General features: G+C 42.5%; 1 protein-coding gene across 1 annotated transcript; it reads right to left on the bottom strand.

Moving 5' to 3' along the window:
• Positions 1–1661: 1661 nt before the first annotated feature.
• zmp:0000000991 (mucin-17) lies at positions 1662–15410 on the bottom strand. Its single transcript, XM_035142429.2, has 5 exons — positions 15266–15410; positions 10276–10391; positions 10015–10171; positions 8234–8279; positions 1662–7574 (listed from the first exon to the last, which is right to left on the bottom strand). Exons 1-5 carry the CDS (start codon positions 15343–15345, stop codon positions 2382–2384), a joined length of 5592 nt encoding a protein of 1863 aa, XP_034998320.2. The 5' UTR covers positions 15346–15410; the 3' UTR covers positions 1662–2381.
• Between the last annotated feature and the right edge of the window lie 67 nt (positions 15411–15477).

The following is a 15477-nucleotide window of genomic DNA, read 5'->3' as shown; positions in this document are numbered from 1 at the left end:
CTCCATTCAAAAAGGATGTATCTCCCCATAATAATAGAAAGAAGGAGCATCAATAAAATCCTGTTAAATATTTGTTATGAGCTCCATGGTAACCATTAAAATGCTCATGTCTTAAACAGTATTCACCTTTAAGAAAAACAAGGTGGGACATACATTTATGATTTCATTGTTTCAGGTTAATGTACCTTAGTGTGTTTGAAAACATGAATTTGCTGAATATAGTTCAATTCAATTATTACATTCCAAATATATATTTTACGAAGTAACAAAATGAATGCAATTACAGATAATCATCAGTATAATGGTGGATAAAGGCGACTACTGTTAGCTGGTGATATGTCAAATTAATATGTCGGCCTTGTTTGATTTAAGATAATTAGAAATACAAGGAAATCAAATACAAAAACAAAGCAGCCATAAATGTGGCTTATGTAAACTCCTCAGTTGAAAAGTGTTTTACAGACTAAAATGTTAATGCTTCCTCGACTTACCTTCATTTCCTTATCTATCTTTGCCAGCTCTTTAGTTTGACTTTGAACAACTGCACCCGAGATGCACTCTGCACGCACACACACATTGTGTGTCTGTGACTTCAGAGGACATTGCGTTGATTTCCTGGAGACTCACTTTCACACACACACACACACACACACACACACAAACAACCATTCACAGTGCTGCAGGTTGCCTGTTTACAGTCATCCGAGTGCTGACCCTGCTTTCCTGCAGCTTAATATCTTTATGTAATGACGTGCACAGTGTGAAGGACCTTTGGATTTTACTTTTTATAACAAAATGAGGCTGCCTCATTAAAAACACTCATCACCATGTGCAAGCCTGATACATTTATATTTGGGTTGTGGATTAGACTTTCCATGAGGAATTTATTATAGTAAAAACAGATTGATGATGGGTTTTTGCACACAATCAAGAAACAAGGCACATCAACCCAACACTACTCCCAGAAGACCAAAAGAAATGGGCTGTTGTGGTCCTTGAATATTGCTGCTTGTTGTGATCACTGTACGACAGACCAGATAAACACTGGCTGCCCATAGATTCAGCCTGTGTTTACTCCGAGTACAGGGCTGCACTTTCCAAATGATGACATTAGATGGAAAAACATTCAAAGCCACTGCTCGACATGCTCATGATGACACATAATGTGAAGCTGCCGTGCCCTTCCCACATGACATCATGGCAACTAATATAAATGCAGCTTGTACTATGTGTCAGTGTGAATGTCATCCTGGGAAGATTATGCGTAGAACAGACAGTTGAGTACACCAAGTACTCCGCCAGCAAACACCCAGGCGATGTAATGATTTTAAACGCACTCTAATGGATGTTTTGTCCAACCATCACCAAAACAGTTTGTGTTGCCACGGCGAAGAACAAAAGGAACCACCCACTTGAAAAATGTGAGCAGCCCCGCCAAGTAAAGTAGATAGCATTGTTATTAATACTGGTCTTTGAAAAACTCCCTGCAGACTGGAATGTGACCCACGGAACTGAAACTTTGATCGTGCCACTACCCAACATTCCCTTTCACTTAATTTAACACTTAACACTGCAATAAAATGACACAATGAGAAACCATACTGGTTAAGCCTGGATCATTTGACATCACAGCAAGAGTGTAATAAAACCACCACAAATACTGTTGGAAATATAACATTTATTTACAAAATAGATATATTAAGACTTTAGACTGTTACTGTGCAAATAAGAGCAAGCGCTGGGTATAGCACAAATGTTAATAACTTAATTGTATTTCATCCCAGATTAAACTTTTCTTTAAAACCACTCTGCTTATATAAAAAAAATTGACTGTATCTGCATTATGCTGACTACATTTACTACAAATTCATTTCAATCTTCAAACACAGAAGACGGACGATGAAATATGTTATAGCATATTAATCCACATTACCTCAGCACTTATTGTTAAGTAGCAGGATGAAATGCAAATGAAAAGATAGGCTGATTGTTAAAACAGCTGAAAAAATGTACATCCCTCACTAATGCCATGCAACTGTCAGAACTATAAATGTTGAAGAATGGTTATTATTTACTCCACATATTGCAGCTAATTAAAGTACACTTTATATACTTTAAAACATGTTTAAAACTGTGCTGATAATATCATGCTTGGTCATTTAACACAACAGCAACCACCACTCTGGAAAAGCAAATCATGCAGGAAACCAGCTGTCCCTTATGACCTCATGTCTCCACTGTGTCATGAAAAGAGTAAACAAGCAGCGGAGGTCACTGCACATGACAGATAACTGCCCATCTTTCTTCTCTTGGGGGTTTCTCCTTATTCCCCATCATTAAGTTCAGGATCACAGACTTGAATGAGAGCAGTTGTTTGACTTTCACAATTCTGTCTCCTTTTCTTCACCATCACCTGTTTCTAAGTAATACTCGTCATCGGTTGTCGTGTCTGAGCTGCTGCCAGATGACTCCTCAAAGGTGCTAAGGCTGGACACATAACCTCTGGAGGGCAAATGCCCTCTAGAGGACTGGCTGTCCACTGACTGTGGTGCTCCAGGTGGACTAGGAAAGGTGGGGGAAGAAAGGCTGGGGGGTTGGGACATTCGTCTGGACACTGGTGACAGGGGAGGTGTTGGAGGCGGTGTTGGGGGACTCTCTGCATCCCATTCAAGCTGGAATGTGTTCATGTTCGGGCTCCAAAGACGAGCTTGCTTTGAGCCTGTGGCATTTTCAGGTTGAGAAATGGAGTCTCCAGAGCTCCAGTTTCCTAAGCGCCTGGTCAATGATCGAGGAAGAGACCTTGATTTCATTTTACCAGGGTCACTGGGAAAATATGAACCACTGTATTCACTTGGGGGCAGGCAATCATATTCTGTGGTCCAATCAGGCCTGAAAGACCACTGATCTAAGTCCTCGCCACTACCTCCACAAGTCAAGGATGATTTCGAGAGATCACCCACACTCAGGAATCTGGATCCAGTGGAGATGCGTCCAGGCCCTGAGGGTCGACTGGAGAGTACTGAGCTCACAGAAAATGACCTCCCAGGCTCAATGCCATACTTTAAGTCTGCATAGGAGGATGCAAAGTGCTCGTTGTCATGTCCTGAACCTGCACTTGGAGGACCAGTTGATGCACGGCTTCTTCTTGAACCCCCCAGGCTGATTCCCTCTCCTGGCTCACATGGTGAGGATGACTCCTTGCAACGCTGTAGCTTTGGGCTGTAGAAGACATTGTCATCTGTTATGTCAGGTGAGGAAAATGGGGAGACGGGGGAAAGAGAGGGGAAGGGGGAGAAAGGGCTCCTGGAGCCTGATGTGGACTTCCTGAACTGAGTAGGACAACTACCAGAGGGGTTAGGGCTCCTACCAGGACTGGGATCTCTAAATGTCGGTAACTGGATTGTGGGTTTATAATCTCTCCTGTTGTCTTTGAAAAAGTCCAAATGATGTACTGTCGGGCTATGGGGCGTGAGATGAACTTGGATTTTATTGTCAGACAATCCTGCACAAGCATTTTGCTCATCTTGGTCAGTTTCTGGAGTAGATTTTTCTGACCAAACGGAGAACTGACCTCCTGTAAGTGTGACAGCTGGGGGTGGTATGATACTGCATCTGTTCTGTGTCTGTCTCTTTGTACACTCTGTTCCTTGGTCACTGTCCTTAATCACCACCAATCCCTCCTTCTCTCTCTCCTTAACCGTTTTGGTCCTGTCAGCGGTGACATCACTGACAATGCTGATGTCACTTGATCCACTGACATGGGGTGTTTGGGAAGCCTTTTTCCATTTCCATGGAAATGATGGATCGTCATCCGACCGTCTGGTGCTAAATGTTTGTTTTATTTTGTTAAGGACCTGGTCCATTTTGTTGTTAGTCTTATTGGACCTCTCTGAGTCTGACCTTGACAAACTGGAGTTTGGTGTGCTGACACTTTTCTTCAGTGCAAACCGGCTTCTCTTTGGGCTTTGTTCATTGCTGCTCTCCACTGACAAAAACCTGCTTTTACTAAGCACATTCTCCTTTGTTTTTCTGTTGCGGCTTCCCTCACACTGGGACTGACTGTCTGCTGAGCTGCCACTACTTGAGCTCTGACCTGAATGAGTATGTGGTTCACCTGTAGCTTTCTTATTCTGCACTCTGTGTGGTTGTTGGCTTAACTTGGCCTCTGTATGTTGCAAAGGTTTAGGTGTGGTGTTCTTCGAGGCAGATGTAGCTGTATTTGCTTTAGATTTAATGCTGTAAACCAGTGTTTCAGTTACACATGTTGAGTTGTGTGCCTTTTCACCTTGTGAGCTGATATGAACCCTGTTGTTGACAAGTAATATCTGGCCATTCTTGGGATCTTGATTGGTATCCTGGCTCTGATTGTTGAGTTGATATGTATCTGAAACCTCACAGGAACTTTCTTTTGTGGCAATTTTGTTTTTCACGGGAAAAGAAAATGTCTGGGTTGGACTGACGGGTGCCAGAGGGGATTTGGATGTGGGTATGGCTATGCCTGAACCAGGCTCAGCGTGTAAGGAAAGTGGAGTATACACTGACTGAGAAGCTTGTTGGAAGAGGGGTGATCTGGGTGAAATAGTCTTAGGTTCTCCCTGTGTTGACCTGCTAGACATAAGAGTGGAGTAAGGCGGGGAGCTATAACGAACCTTATAACCAGTTGAAAAGTCCGGAGGTAGGGAGCGAGCAGCAGAGGAACGGCCCTGGACTATGCAAGACTCCCTTGATTGTGTCCTCTCTTGCCCAGTTGTGGTTAAGTCCTGTCTAACTGGTTCAGAGATCAGAGTGTCCTTAGCTCCTTGCTTCGACATCTCTTGCTCCGCAGATGTTAAATGAGCAAGGTCAGATGACAGGGATCGATACCTCCCTCCTTTCCCCATCTGTATGCTGGAAGTTTTGGGGGTAGTGGGGCACAGAGGAGATGTATTTATGGTTGGACTTCCTGATCTTAGAAATGGGGAAATGGATGGGGTTCTAACACAAGGGGAGAGAGGACTTGTTGGGACACCAGATGGATCTGGTTTCTCCACTGTGATGGGCTCAGAACACAGATCCACAGAGTCTTCCCATGTTACTCGTCTCACTCTCTTTCCCTTCACCTCGGGGCCCAGTTTCTTGTTGTCCCTTTCTGGGCTGCTTGAGAATGTCCTGCCTTCCTTAGGGTTGGATGTATCTAAGTAGCTGGGGCTAGTAATGATTGGGGTGGCAGGGGGGGTTAGGAGAGAGGAGATGTAGTTGGTGGTAGGAGATAACTTGATGGCAGGAGTAAGGTAGGACGGGCTTGAAGCAGTTGTGACTGCAGGATGGCTGGCAATGTTAGTAGAGGTGACGGATGCAGTGGATACAGGGATGTTGTTTATTTTAGGGGAAGCACTGACAGTGGGAATCAGACTAGACACTGCTTTAGGGTGCGTGGGTATGGAGACATAGCTTCTTTTAAAGCCAAGAAGTGTGATGTTGGCTCTGTCAGGTAATTTGGATGTTGGGGAAGAAGAATCAGTGTTTGAAGTGTGAACGTATGTCTGAGAGGAAACTGGATGGAAATGAAAGGAGGAATCAGTTCTGGTGTTTGGGGTTGGAGGGAGAACAGATGTAGTTTTAATAGTAGGAGCTTGACTGTTGAGAGGGATGGTGGAAGAAAGGGTAAGAGAATGTTTGGTTAACTTTTCAGAGTCTTTGTTGTGAAGAAATGTGGGAGTGCTGCTGGTTTCGGATGAGCAAAGATCATTTTTGTATTTGCTGCTGCTCTCAGTGGGTGAATCTGAGCTCTTGAGATTTAGCAAAGTAGGAGGTAATTCAGTTGGATTGTGTTGTGAGATCAGTGTTGTCTGTACTGTAGCTTTGTTAAATCGAGACCTAGACAAAACATCTGGTAAATTAAGAGGCTTTAGTGGTTCCCTGTTATTTAAATAGGAGCCATATTGCTGTCTGAATAGTCTGTCTGATTTGTGTTCAGGTAAGTCCTTTATTTGTTTAAGGTTCTGAGTTCCTCCCTGTGTCATAATAAGGTTCATGTTACCTTTGCAAACCGACTCTGTTGTGTTTTTGTTGTCTCTGTTATTGGGGATTTGACTACTAAATCTTTTGCTGTCAGTTAAAGTTGGCCCTGCCAAGGCACTGCTTTTATTACAGGGTGGAACTAAGGGTGTGTTCGGCTGGTCTTTGATGTTGATTGTATCATCAGGGCTTAAAGGAGAACTGCCTTCCTTGGTTACTTGTTTCCACCAGGAAGTGGATGTCAGTATGGTCCTTCTAGGGAGGGGGTGGGTTTTTAGGAGGTCAGAGGGATTATATGGGGAATGTCTGGGCGAGGGGATTGAGGTCTTTGGGAATAGGCTTGGATTTTTGTTTGAACCCCTGCAGATCTGTTGCCCTGCTGATGGCACATTACTCAGAAATGCCTGTTTGGAACATGTTTGAGGTTGTTGAGTGAAGGGTGTGTCGTTTGTGTCTTCGTTTAAAGGTGAAGTTGAAAAGAAGTGTGATTCAGACACACTTCTTTCTCTGTGGTTGGAGGATAATGGGGAAAGGACAGGCCCGATTTCAGTTGACCTATAAGAAATGGACGATGGAGAGCGGACAGGCTTTGACCTCTCTTGCTCATTATTATTGAAAAAGGTTTGAGAAAGGTGTGTTGGGAGCAAGTTTCCTTCTTGATCACTTGGAGCAGGATTTTCAACAGGGAAGGTGTGGGGTGCATTAGAACTCCTGCCACTGGAATTGATTCGTCTTAAAGACAGAAGCAGACTGCTGGTTGTTGGTTTAGAGCTTAAAGGTGACAGTGGTCCTTGATGGCCGGTTTGTGGATTTCTCCTTTGTTCATTTGGGTCAAAGGATGGAGGAGATAGTCGTGGTGTATTTGTGGTTACAGGGCTTAAAGCACCTGGAACTAGTTTCCTGTCGTCACTCCTTCCAGAGTTTACATCCAGAGAGACAGTTTGAATCATTTTCTTATTAGAATTATAGTCCATCCATAAAGGATCACTCATTGTTGACCAGTCCAACGTGTTCCTCCTGGTACCCAGAAATGGGGCTCTCACTTGGGGTTGTGATCCCTCTGCCATTACCCTCACTGGACCATGTTGGTTTTGAGTCTCCCAATGAGCATTCTTTGCCACAGTGCTTGTCACATCTTGTAAATTCCCCTGAGAATCTGAATTTCCAGTTCCCTCGAATCTTTTGTTCCGTCGTATACGGCCACTCCAGGGTGGAGCGAGAACTCCGACCACAGTGGAAGACAGCATGGTGACAGCAGGTTTGGATCGTTCAGGATCCCTTTGATTCTCAAGCTTTGTATGGTCCTTTATATCTTCCTCTACCTCTATTGGTCCAGTGCCAGTCCTTTTTGGTTGAGCCCGACATGGACGCAAGTGCAAGCCATTACATTCATTTGGTCCATAGTGACCATTTGGCAAACTGTGATTTACATTAAAGTGCCTTGTAGTCTCCAGTTCATTGCAACCAACAGTGATAACATCCTTTTCCTTTGTGGCTAGAAATGGTTTTGTCTGTGGTAAACGGCAGTAACTGTGTGTCTCTGAAGGCGTCTCTGGTGCTGATGATCTGCTGTTCACCTGTTAAAAGAAAAAAACACGGTACATATCAGATGTTGTAAACTTAATACAAATGTACCAAACATCAAAATATTACAATCATTAATCAATGAAGAAATATTAAAGCTACACATCATATTTTTTCCAAACGAAACGAATTTGTACAGATCATGAATTATTTTAGTTCTATTACAAAAGCCAAACTCCTTATATGTCAACTTCAGCTCATCTTATCATACCTATGTAAATCCTGTAAACATGCTATCTGGCTTTTACAGCAAGTTTGCTATTAGAGCTGTATTGTGAGGTGGTAAAGAAGCCAGAGCTTTGCTACAGCCTCTGTTCCCATGGTGTAGCTATTTAAGGGATTCAGGCCTTGAAAAACAGGTTATTTCCAAAGACATGAGAGGTTTCAAAGAACTTACACACAATGCACACACACCCTTTCCATTCTACCTCTTAAAATAATAACCAATCTCAGGTGTTTTCAGTACACAATGTCACTTATTATGTTGTGATGTTTTATGTGAACCTTAAAGTAAGTACCTGGAGTATTGATTTATTTGGAATATTTTAGATTAACTGAGACTCAAATGTACAATATAACACTATTTTCATTCCAAACCAGTGTTCTGTTCACATTATGGTGCATTATGGTAAAAAATGTGGATGATTGTTACCTGGCAGGAGCCGTTCTCAGTCTCAGGCCTCTGTGGTTCAGTCAAACTGGCAAAATAGGAGAGAGGAGACATTAAAAACATTGGAGACACAAGACAGAATTACACCTGCCACAGACTAGACATGACGTACAGTTTGCACAGCTTGTTATGGTTTCCAAACATACCGTATGAACTATGGATATGGAGCTTTGATTACAGAGAGTATTTTTAGTACAACGAAAAAGCTGAACATCTTTACTTTATTATCGTTACTGGGTGTGTTATACTAATTAAAACAGAGGCCAACAACAAATTAATTGGACAAGGCAGTTAATCACCTAGATGAAACTGTAGTATGTGTTTTTATTGGAAAAAAATAAAATGTTAGATGTTTCACAGAGACTTCAACCATCTAAGATTATAGAAATGATAATAAGGGTGAGAAAATAAACTGTCAACGTCTTCCTGTACTCTGCTGTAATGTTTTTTTGTGAACCATTTGAGGAATTTGGCGTCTCACATTAGCCAGGGTAATGCTGATCAGCATGACAGTCAACATTCCTTGTCCCTCCCGGCTAAACAGTTTTCTCACTGTCGCTTGTGCACTTAAAGTCACACCTCACAACCATTTATGAGAGCACTTACATGCTACTTTAACGTTGGACATGGCAGCAGATATTCTATATAAGGTCATGTTGGATGGTATGAAAAGACTGCAGGTGGCAGACAAAGAGGTGTGTCATCTCTTGAAGCAGTAAAGTCAGATAAATCAATGACCTTTTATTGACTTTTGAAATCGCACGCTACATCACACATTGGCATGCAAATAAGTTCAAGGGAAAGTTCACAGCACCAACATCTCCAACGGCACTCAAGGTCAAAAGGAGTATTTATGGCATGTCAGGTTTGATTGAAGGAGTTCAACGTTTCTCCACAAATCAGAATTCACCTCTAATTCTCTTGTGCTGCTGTCGAACAGATGATTTGTGACACGTTGACAGTAAAATGTAAACTATGAGGCTTCCTGGTAGGGCACTAAAAGCTTCATATTTATACTCTGGAGTTAAACACACATCTCTTATATAGGGTCACTTTGTTAAGGGCGCTTCCTTGTTTATACAAGGAGCTGACCCCTCCAGATAGCGTGTCACATGCTGCAGTATGCAGACAGGGTCAGCTGGTTCAGTTACTGTTTAACTTAAAGTTTGTAAATGTGATCTTATGACTCTTAACAAATTGTTAGTGGCTTATGTTCCACTACTCCACATCTCGGCAGCAGCTCCTGTGATGGAACAGTTTACCAATGAGGCACGAGCCATTAATGCTAACAGGTGGCTAATAAATGTCACGTTAACGACAGGTCAGAACAGTAGTGATTCACAGAAAGATAACAGACCTGGATGAGGACTGATAACAAGAGCAGAGACAGCTTCCAGTCCTGTTCGCTAACAGCAGAACGAGCAAATGAGCCACGGTTACTGAACTAAAACAATGACAATACAGCACAAATAATGTAGAGCTAAACTGTATATAAAGATGGACGACATGACCGCTCCCCATAAGTGAAGCCAAAGCATGTCAATTGCCACCTGGTTTGTCTGCATATGTGCATGTTGCTACATGCACATATGCAGACATGTAGCCTACATGCACAAAACAGATGTCATTTTGTTATGTTCAAGATTGTCACAACACACGCAGACACAACAGCGTGGTGATATAATGTTCTACATGTCAAAGTAGGACACCGTTAGTCCCTGGAAACAAAATTGCCTATAGTGCCGTGTCTTTTCTTGGCTTACCTGTGTAGGCAGGAGTCGGACTTCAAATTTAGTTGTGGTTTGTCAAGGTTTCGATTCCTGGAGAGTGTTATGAGGAGAGAGGAGGAGAATCTTTGTCCATAAGGTTTCTGGAAGTTCACCTCCCGCTGTCTTATTCTATCCGCTCCAAATTTTGGTGCTGTAATAGATCCAGAACAGCTGATTAACTGCTGAACATTCAAATACTCAAAGATAAAAAGATTCTTCACGTATACAGAAATGGTAAGTGTGTGTGTTTTTCACCTCTGTGTGCTCCCTCCTGACTGATGGAGGATCGGTGACAGTCCTGGACTTTCGGGATTTCAACAGCTATATGATTTTCCGGCTGAAGCCTCTCAACTGTTTCAACCTGCTGTTCGCTAAAAAACACAAGTAGAATTAATTATTTCAGTTAGTTACTCATTCAAAAAATGATAAATATTTACTGCGTCCAGCCCTAGTACCTGCTGTGCTGCCCCACTGCAGCAGCTGGGGGAGGAAGTGCCTTGCTGAAGGGCATTTCAGGTGTGGCTAATTCTACGTAGGGCTGGGTATCGCCACTGATTTCCCAAATCGATTCGATTCAGATTCACGAGGTCTCGATTCGATTCAATATCGATTCAGTTAAGGATATTTCATTGTACAATACCAATTTTACCGAATCGGATCATTTAAATAAAGATCGATTTCAATCAGAGAATTGATTTTTTAAAACCCAGCCATACCTCCATGCATAGCCTCCACAGTTACACTGTAACCTCGTCATGCCTCAATAATTTTTTGACAACAATGTACATTATTGTGAAAGAGTTTAATGAATAGACAATGTTCTAAACTACATTACTAGTTGTAAAATGTCATCGACCTCTTTGCAGTTGTATGTTCTAATGTTATGGGTTTTATTTGTGTGTGTATTAAGGAAAAAAAGACTGCAGTAAAAAAAAAGACAATCTCTTGTCCCGTTAATCTTTTATCCTTTTATGCATCGCACTGAACGACTAGTGCTGTAATATATCTGGTACAGGCAGAAAACTTACGCCAAAGGAAAATCAGTCAGACGTAGCTCTCATCACTTTAGCAGTACTGGACTGATAAGATGTGGTTACATAATAATTCAACTCTGCTCACACCACGCTTTCTCTTACAATCAGAGGATAGCACTAACACACCCACTCCAACATGCACATTTTACTGCTGCTGCCCAACGCAGAACCCACACTGAGCCCACTGCCCAACACGATGAGGACACAGAACAAAGATGAGGCAGCTAACGAAATATGAACACGTACGACTTGAGTTCCCTGCAACCTTTATCCAACACAACAAATTAAACGACGGCCAGTTTTCTGTCAAGAGACACTCCTGGGTCACTTTCAACTCACTTGTTCCTGTGCAGGAGAAAATCACTGCTTATGATCTGCACAGGCCTGATTTAACTTGTGTGGCTTTGTGAGCCTATGTGCGCAATTAATTTCGTTTTTTCTTTCTCGACCTTAACATGGACCATCATGCACAGCTCCAAATCCACCTTGCCTTCAGGGGTGACTCCATGACCTCATTAGAGCATAATACCAGTGTAGCTATTATAAAAGCCTGACATGATGCGACATGAGATAGAAGCAGAAAGAAATGTGATGGGGGAGGGAGGGAGATCTTCAAGTACGTCGGCTGCTACCTCAGTGCCAAGGCCAACACACGGTCCAATGTGGATCCTCAAGTGTTTTGAATCCTGCCTCCGCCGGAGTCAACAGAAGAAACAGTACAATAGCTCTGTCCCTGTAAACCTGCCAGTGACCATGTTTGGATTATTCAACCTGTAGGCACGAGGAGCTGCTGCTCAGACATTATGTGCTGGAGCTCCATGATCACATGATCACATCTTCACCAACAACAGATCTCAAAAGTACAGCGCCTGAAATCTTACAAACCGACTGATTATGGGATTAATCGAGCAGTGCAGGGCTCTGCCTGTTACTTGGGCTGATGAAGTACCCATCCAGACTGTAGAGCTGTTTGACTGTAGGACTGCAACTAAGGGTTACTTTCATTGTTCCTGAACCTGTGGACTAATCTTAGAATTCATTCCAGAAAACTGAGAGAACGTTGTCACACTTTCTTTAGTTTTGTCTAAGTAACAATATACGTGACCCAAAGTTATTCTATTAACAGTGATTTGAAGAATTTTAATTCTCAGATTCAGAGAAGCAAGAAAGAGCAACTTAAACAATGTTGGAGCTTATTCTCCCATCTGACTGATCAATTTAATCAAGTGATTGTTTCTGCTTGTGGTGAATCTGTGGCTGCAGAGTTACAAACCACACAGTCTATTTTCTTTTGTTTTGCATCTACTTCAGTTGAGATTTGATTAATCAGGAACTATTATTACAATTGTTTTAAATATTCTGAATTCACAGGCCTCTTCCAGCCTCTGTATGAAGAAACATTGTCTATGTTTGTTTAGTCTAGTTGCTGATAGTAAACAGTTTCCGTTTCAGCTGCAGCAGATGGAAGTTACAATTGACATGATGCTCGTCCTGTTGTTACCCTGTTGTGTAATTTACATACTAACAATTAACAAACTAGAACGTTGCCCAGAGAGGGCATACCTCGCCCGAGGCTTATATCCTATCTCGTCATGTTAAAGAAAGTGAAAAATAAATTCCTGGATCTGTTCCAAAATTTAATGAGTTTGTCTTTGGGTCACATCCCATCCCAATATGAGATTTCATGGAGAGTAGTTTTTAAGTAATCCTGTGACAGGCAGACAGACAAACAATCAGACAGATAACAAACGACATTTAGAACATAACCTACTTGGCCGAGGTAAAGATAGGTATCACACCTTTATTTAATTCTCTTTGTGTGTTTATTTCCTCTTAAATATACATTTGTTTTTATGTCTACATATTTTAGGGCTGCATCTAAGGATTATTCTCATAATCTTTGGATTATTTTCTAAATTAACTGATAAGATTTGGGGGCGATAAAATGCCAGAAAATAGCGCATCATATCACCAGTCGACTGCGGCTTGTTTTATGTATTTGATTATCTTTATAGATTTTCAATCATCAGCACAGACGAAGACAAAAACCAGAAAATGTAAAAATCTGCGAAATTCGAACAAGTAAGCTCTGTGCTTGAATTAATCATTTGATTGATTAAATTATTTATAGGAATGCCAGACTGATTGCAAAATATTTTTTGTTGATGCTCGTATTAATTTATCTGCTCCAGCTTTTTTTCTATAAAATAATTAAACGAGACACTACATGATCTTTCGTGGTACATTTTAGTTTCTGTAGAAATACCTGTGGGATTTGGCAGGTGGGGATCAGCAGCAGCACGCAGTGATGTGCACCCGGAATGACACCAAAGACCAGATCTGACTCTGTCTCTGTGTTTCTCTGCACCAGTAAACAAGCGACCCTGTCCCTCTGCTCGCTCTCGGTTTAAACACTCACTTATTAATCTTTGGTGCGGGAACACTGCTTTGACTCTTAACTCCCATCTTCAAGTATGAAGTCATGCTTGACATAACATTTGCATTAACCAATGAACCAGGTTTGGTGATTGATTAACTGAACAAGTAAAACACCCATTGTTCTGTTTCCAGCTTCTTTCTATCAATCAAACTGTGTCAGTGAAAACAGAGGGACAACTATTTTTTCAGTTTTTAAACTAAACAAATTCACCTGAAACAATTCATAGTAAATCTTGTTTTAAAATGTATTGAAAGAGCAGCATAAGTTAATGTGCATTTTAATGTAAATGGGACTATGGATTGTTGTTGTCAAAGTACTTTGGTGACCTCTGACCTTACGTCGATAAAACATTCGATCTGTGCTGCAGCCGTGAAACATGCCCGCTCTGTGTGAGCCGTTTGTTTTGATGCATCGTGGGCTGATGACTAACTGTTATTTTTGCATTGTGGTGTGGTGTGTGTCTCATACAAGTATGTCGGTGTGTGCTCCAGTGCAGGTCAGCCTGGGTTGTGGGTGTGTGCGTCCAGATCTGCCAGCTAACACTTGCATAACAAAAGTTCCAGGATGAACCCAAGTGTGGGTGTGTGCTCGGCACTGTCAAACACTTGTAATGTTCGAACTAATGATCAACACCCTAAACGGCTTTATTCAAGGCTCATCCTCCAGTTGGTGAGGTTAATGAGTTTTCAGTGGTAAGAGCAGATGGTCCGGACAGAGTGAGACTTGTTCTGTTAGCTGCCACACCTTCAGCGCCCTGTCAAACTTCCAGCATGGCTGCTTGTCTTGCAGCACATAGATGGATATGCTATAATAAACAGAGCTGTGGGCATGCAGCTACAGCTTTAACATGGTGGTGACAGATAACCTGCAGGCCTGAGTGTGCACGTACTCTATGTCAGGGGTGTTAAACCACTGAGGCTGAAATGCACCAAACTACTAGTTAAACCCTTGTTACTGGTTATAATAGTTTGGGATATTTAAGAGTCCAACAGGCCCTGGTAGGCTCCACATTCCACATATACGTCACATTATATTTACAACGGGAAGACCACGTCTCCGCCAAGCTTTACTTAAAAAAAGGGCACTTTTCCCAAACCAAGACCAAAAAGAACCACTTTTATAGAGATGTATTGGACACGTTTGCGTTACTTTCATGATCACTACACTGAAATGTATCAAAACTACGACATAAAACACGTGGAAGTAAAAACAATTTGTCTTCCTCCTGCGGCTGTCAAAGTACGGTCACTGTCCTGCTGCTGATCCGCGAGGAACATGTTAATGTGGCTGCAATGCTTATCAACCGAAATCGCACAAACAAAGTCACAAATCGCGACGTCTATTTGTTTTAGCTGTCGAACGTGTGTTTGCGTTCCGGACCAGCACTGAAACACTAAATGTGCAGATTTGTCAACGGAGTTCGGCGTGGGTTTGTAAAAAAGACTCCAGCAAATATTTAAAAAGTGCACAACTGCGATACATCTGCGCCGAATTGACCGAACTGCAGCCGCGAATCGTGACATCTTCTCGTTTGGCCGCGAGGCACAGATTTGCTTCCAGGCGAGAGCTGGGACACTCAATGTGCAGATTTGTCACCGGAGTTCGGCTTGGGTTTCTCTCTCTCCGCTCACACGGACCCATCGCACCGCGGCCAAAGAGTCTCCGGCGAGTATTCAAAAGTTGTCAACAACCTCCAACAAGCACACGGACCCATCGAAACTCAGCAGAAGTGTTTCGGTGAAATAGCGTGAAAAACAGACGTGTTAGTTACCTTGTCCGCAGGGTTCGTGTGGTGCTGTGCGCAGGCGGAGCAGCTCTGAGCCGCAGCTCTCCTGCGTCACGCGTTGACATCCTCCTCGAACCGGTTCAGTGACACTTCGCTATTCACACCGACCGGTCCACGCGTCCAGAATGTGCGGAGCGGAGCAGCAGCAGCAGCAGCAGCAGCGAAAGTCAAGGTGTCCGCGTGGAGGTCAAAGTTCA

The sequence above is a fragment of the Hippoglossus stenolepis genome, chromosome 19 (assembly GCF_022539355.2).
Source record: "Hippoglossus stenolepis isolate QCI-W04-F060 chromosome 19, HSTE1.2, whole genome shotgun sequence".
NCBI classification, from domain to species: Eukaryota; Metazoa; Chordata; class Actinopteri; order Pleuronectiformes; family Pleuronectidae; genus Hippoglossus; species Hippoglossus stenolepis.
Note: the sequence above shows the minus strand (reverse complement) of the source record. Positions and strands in the feature narration are given on the sequence as shown.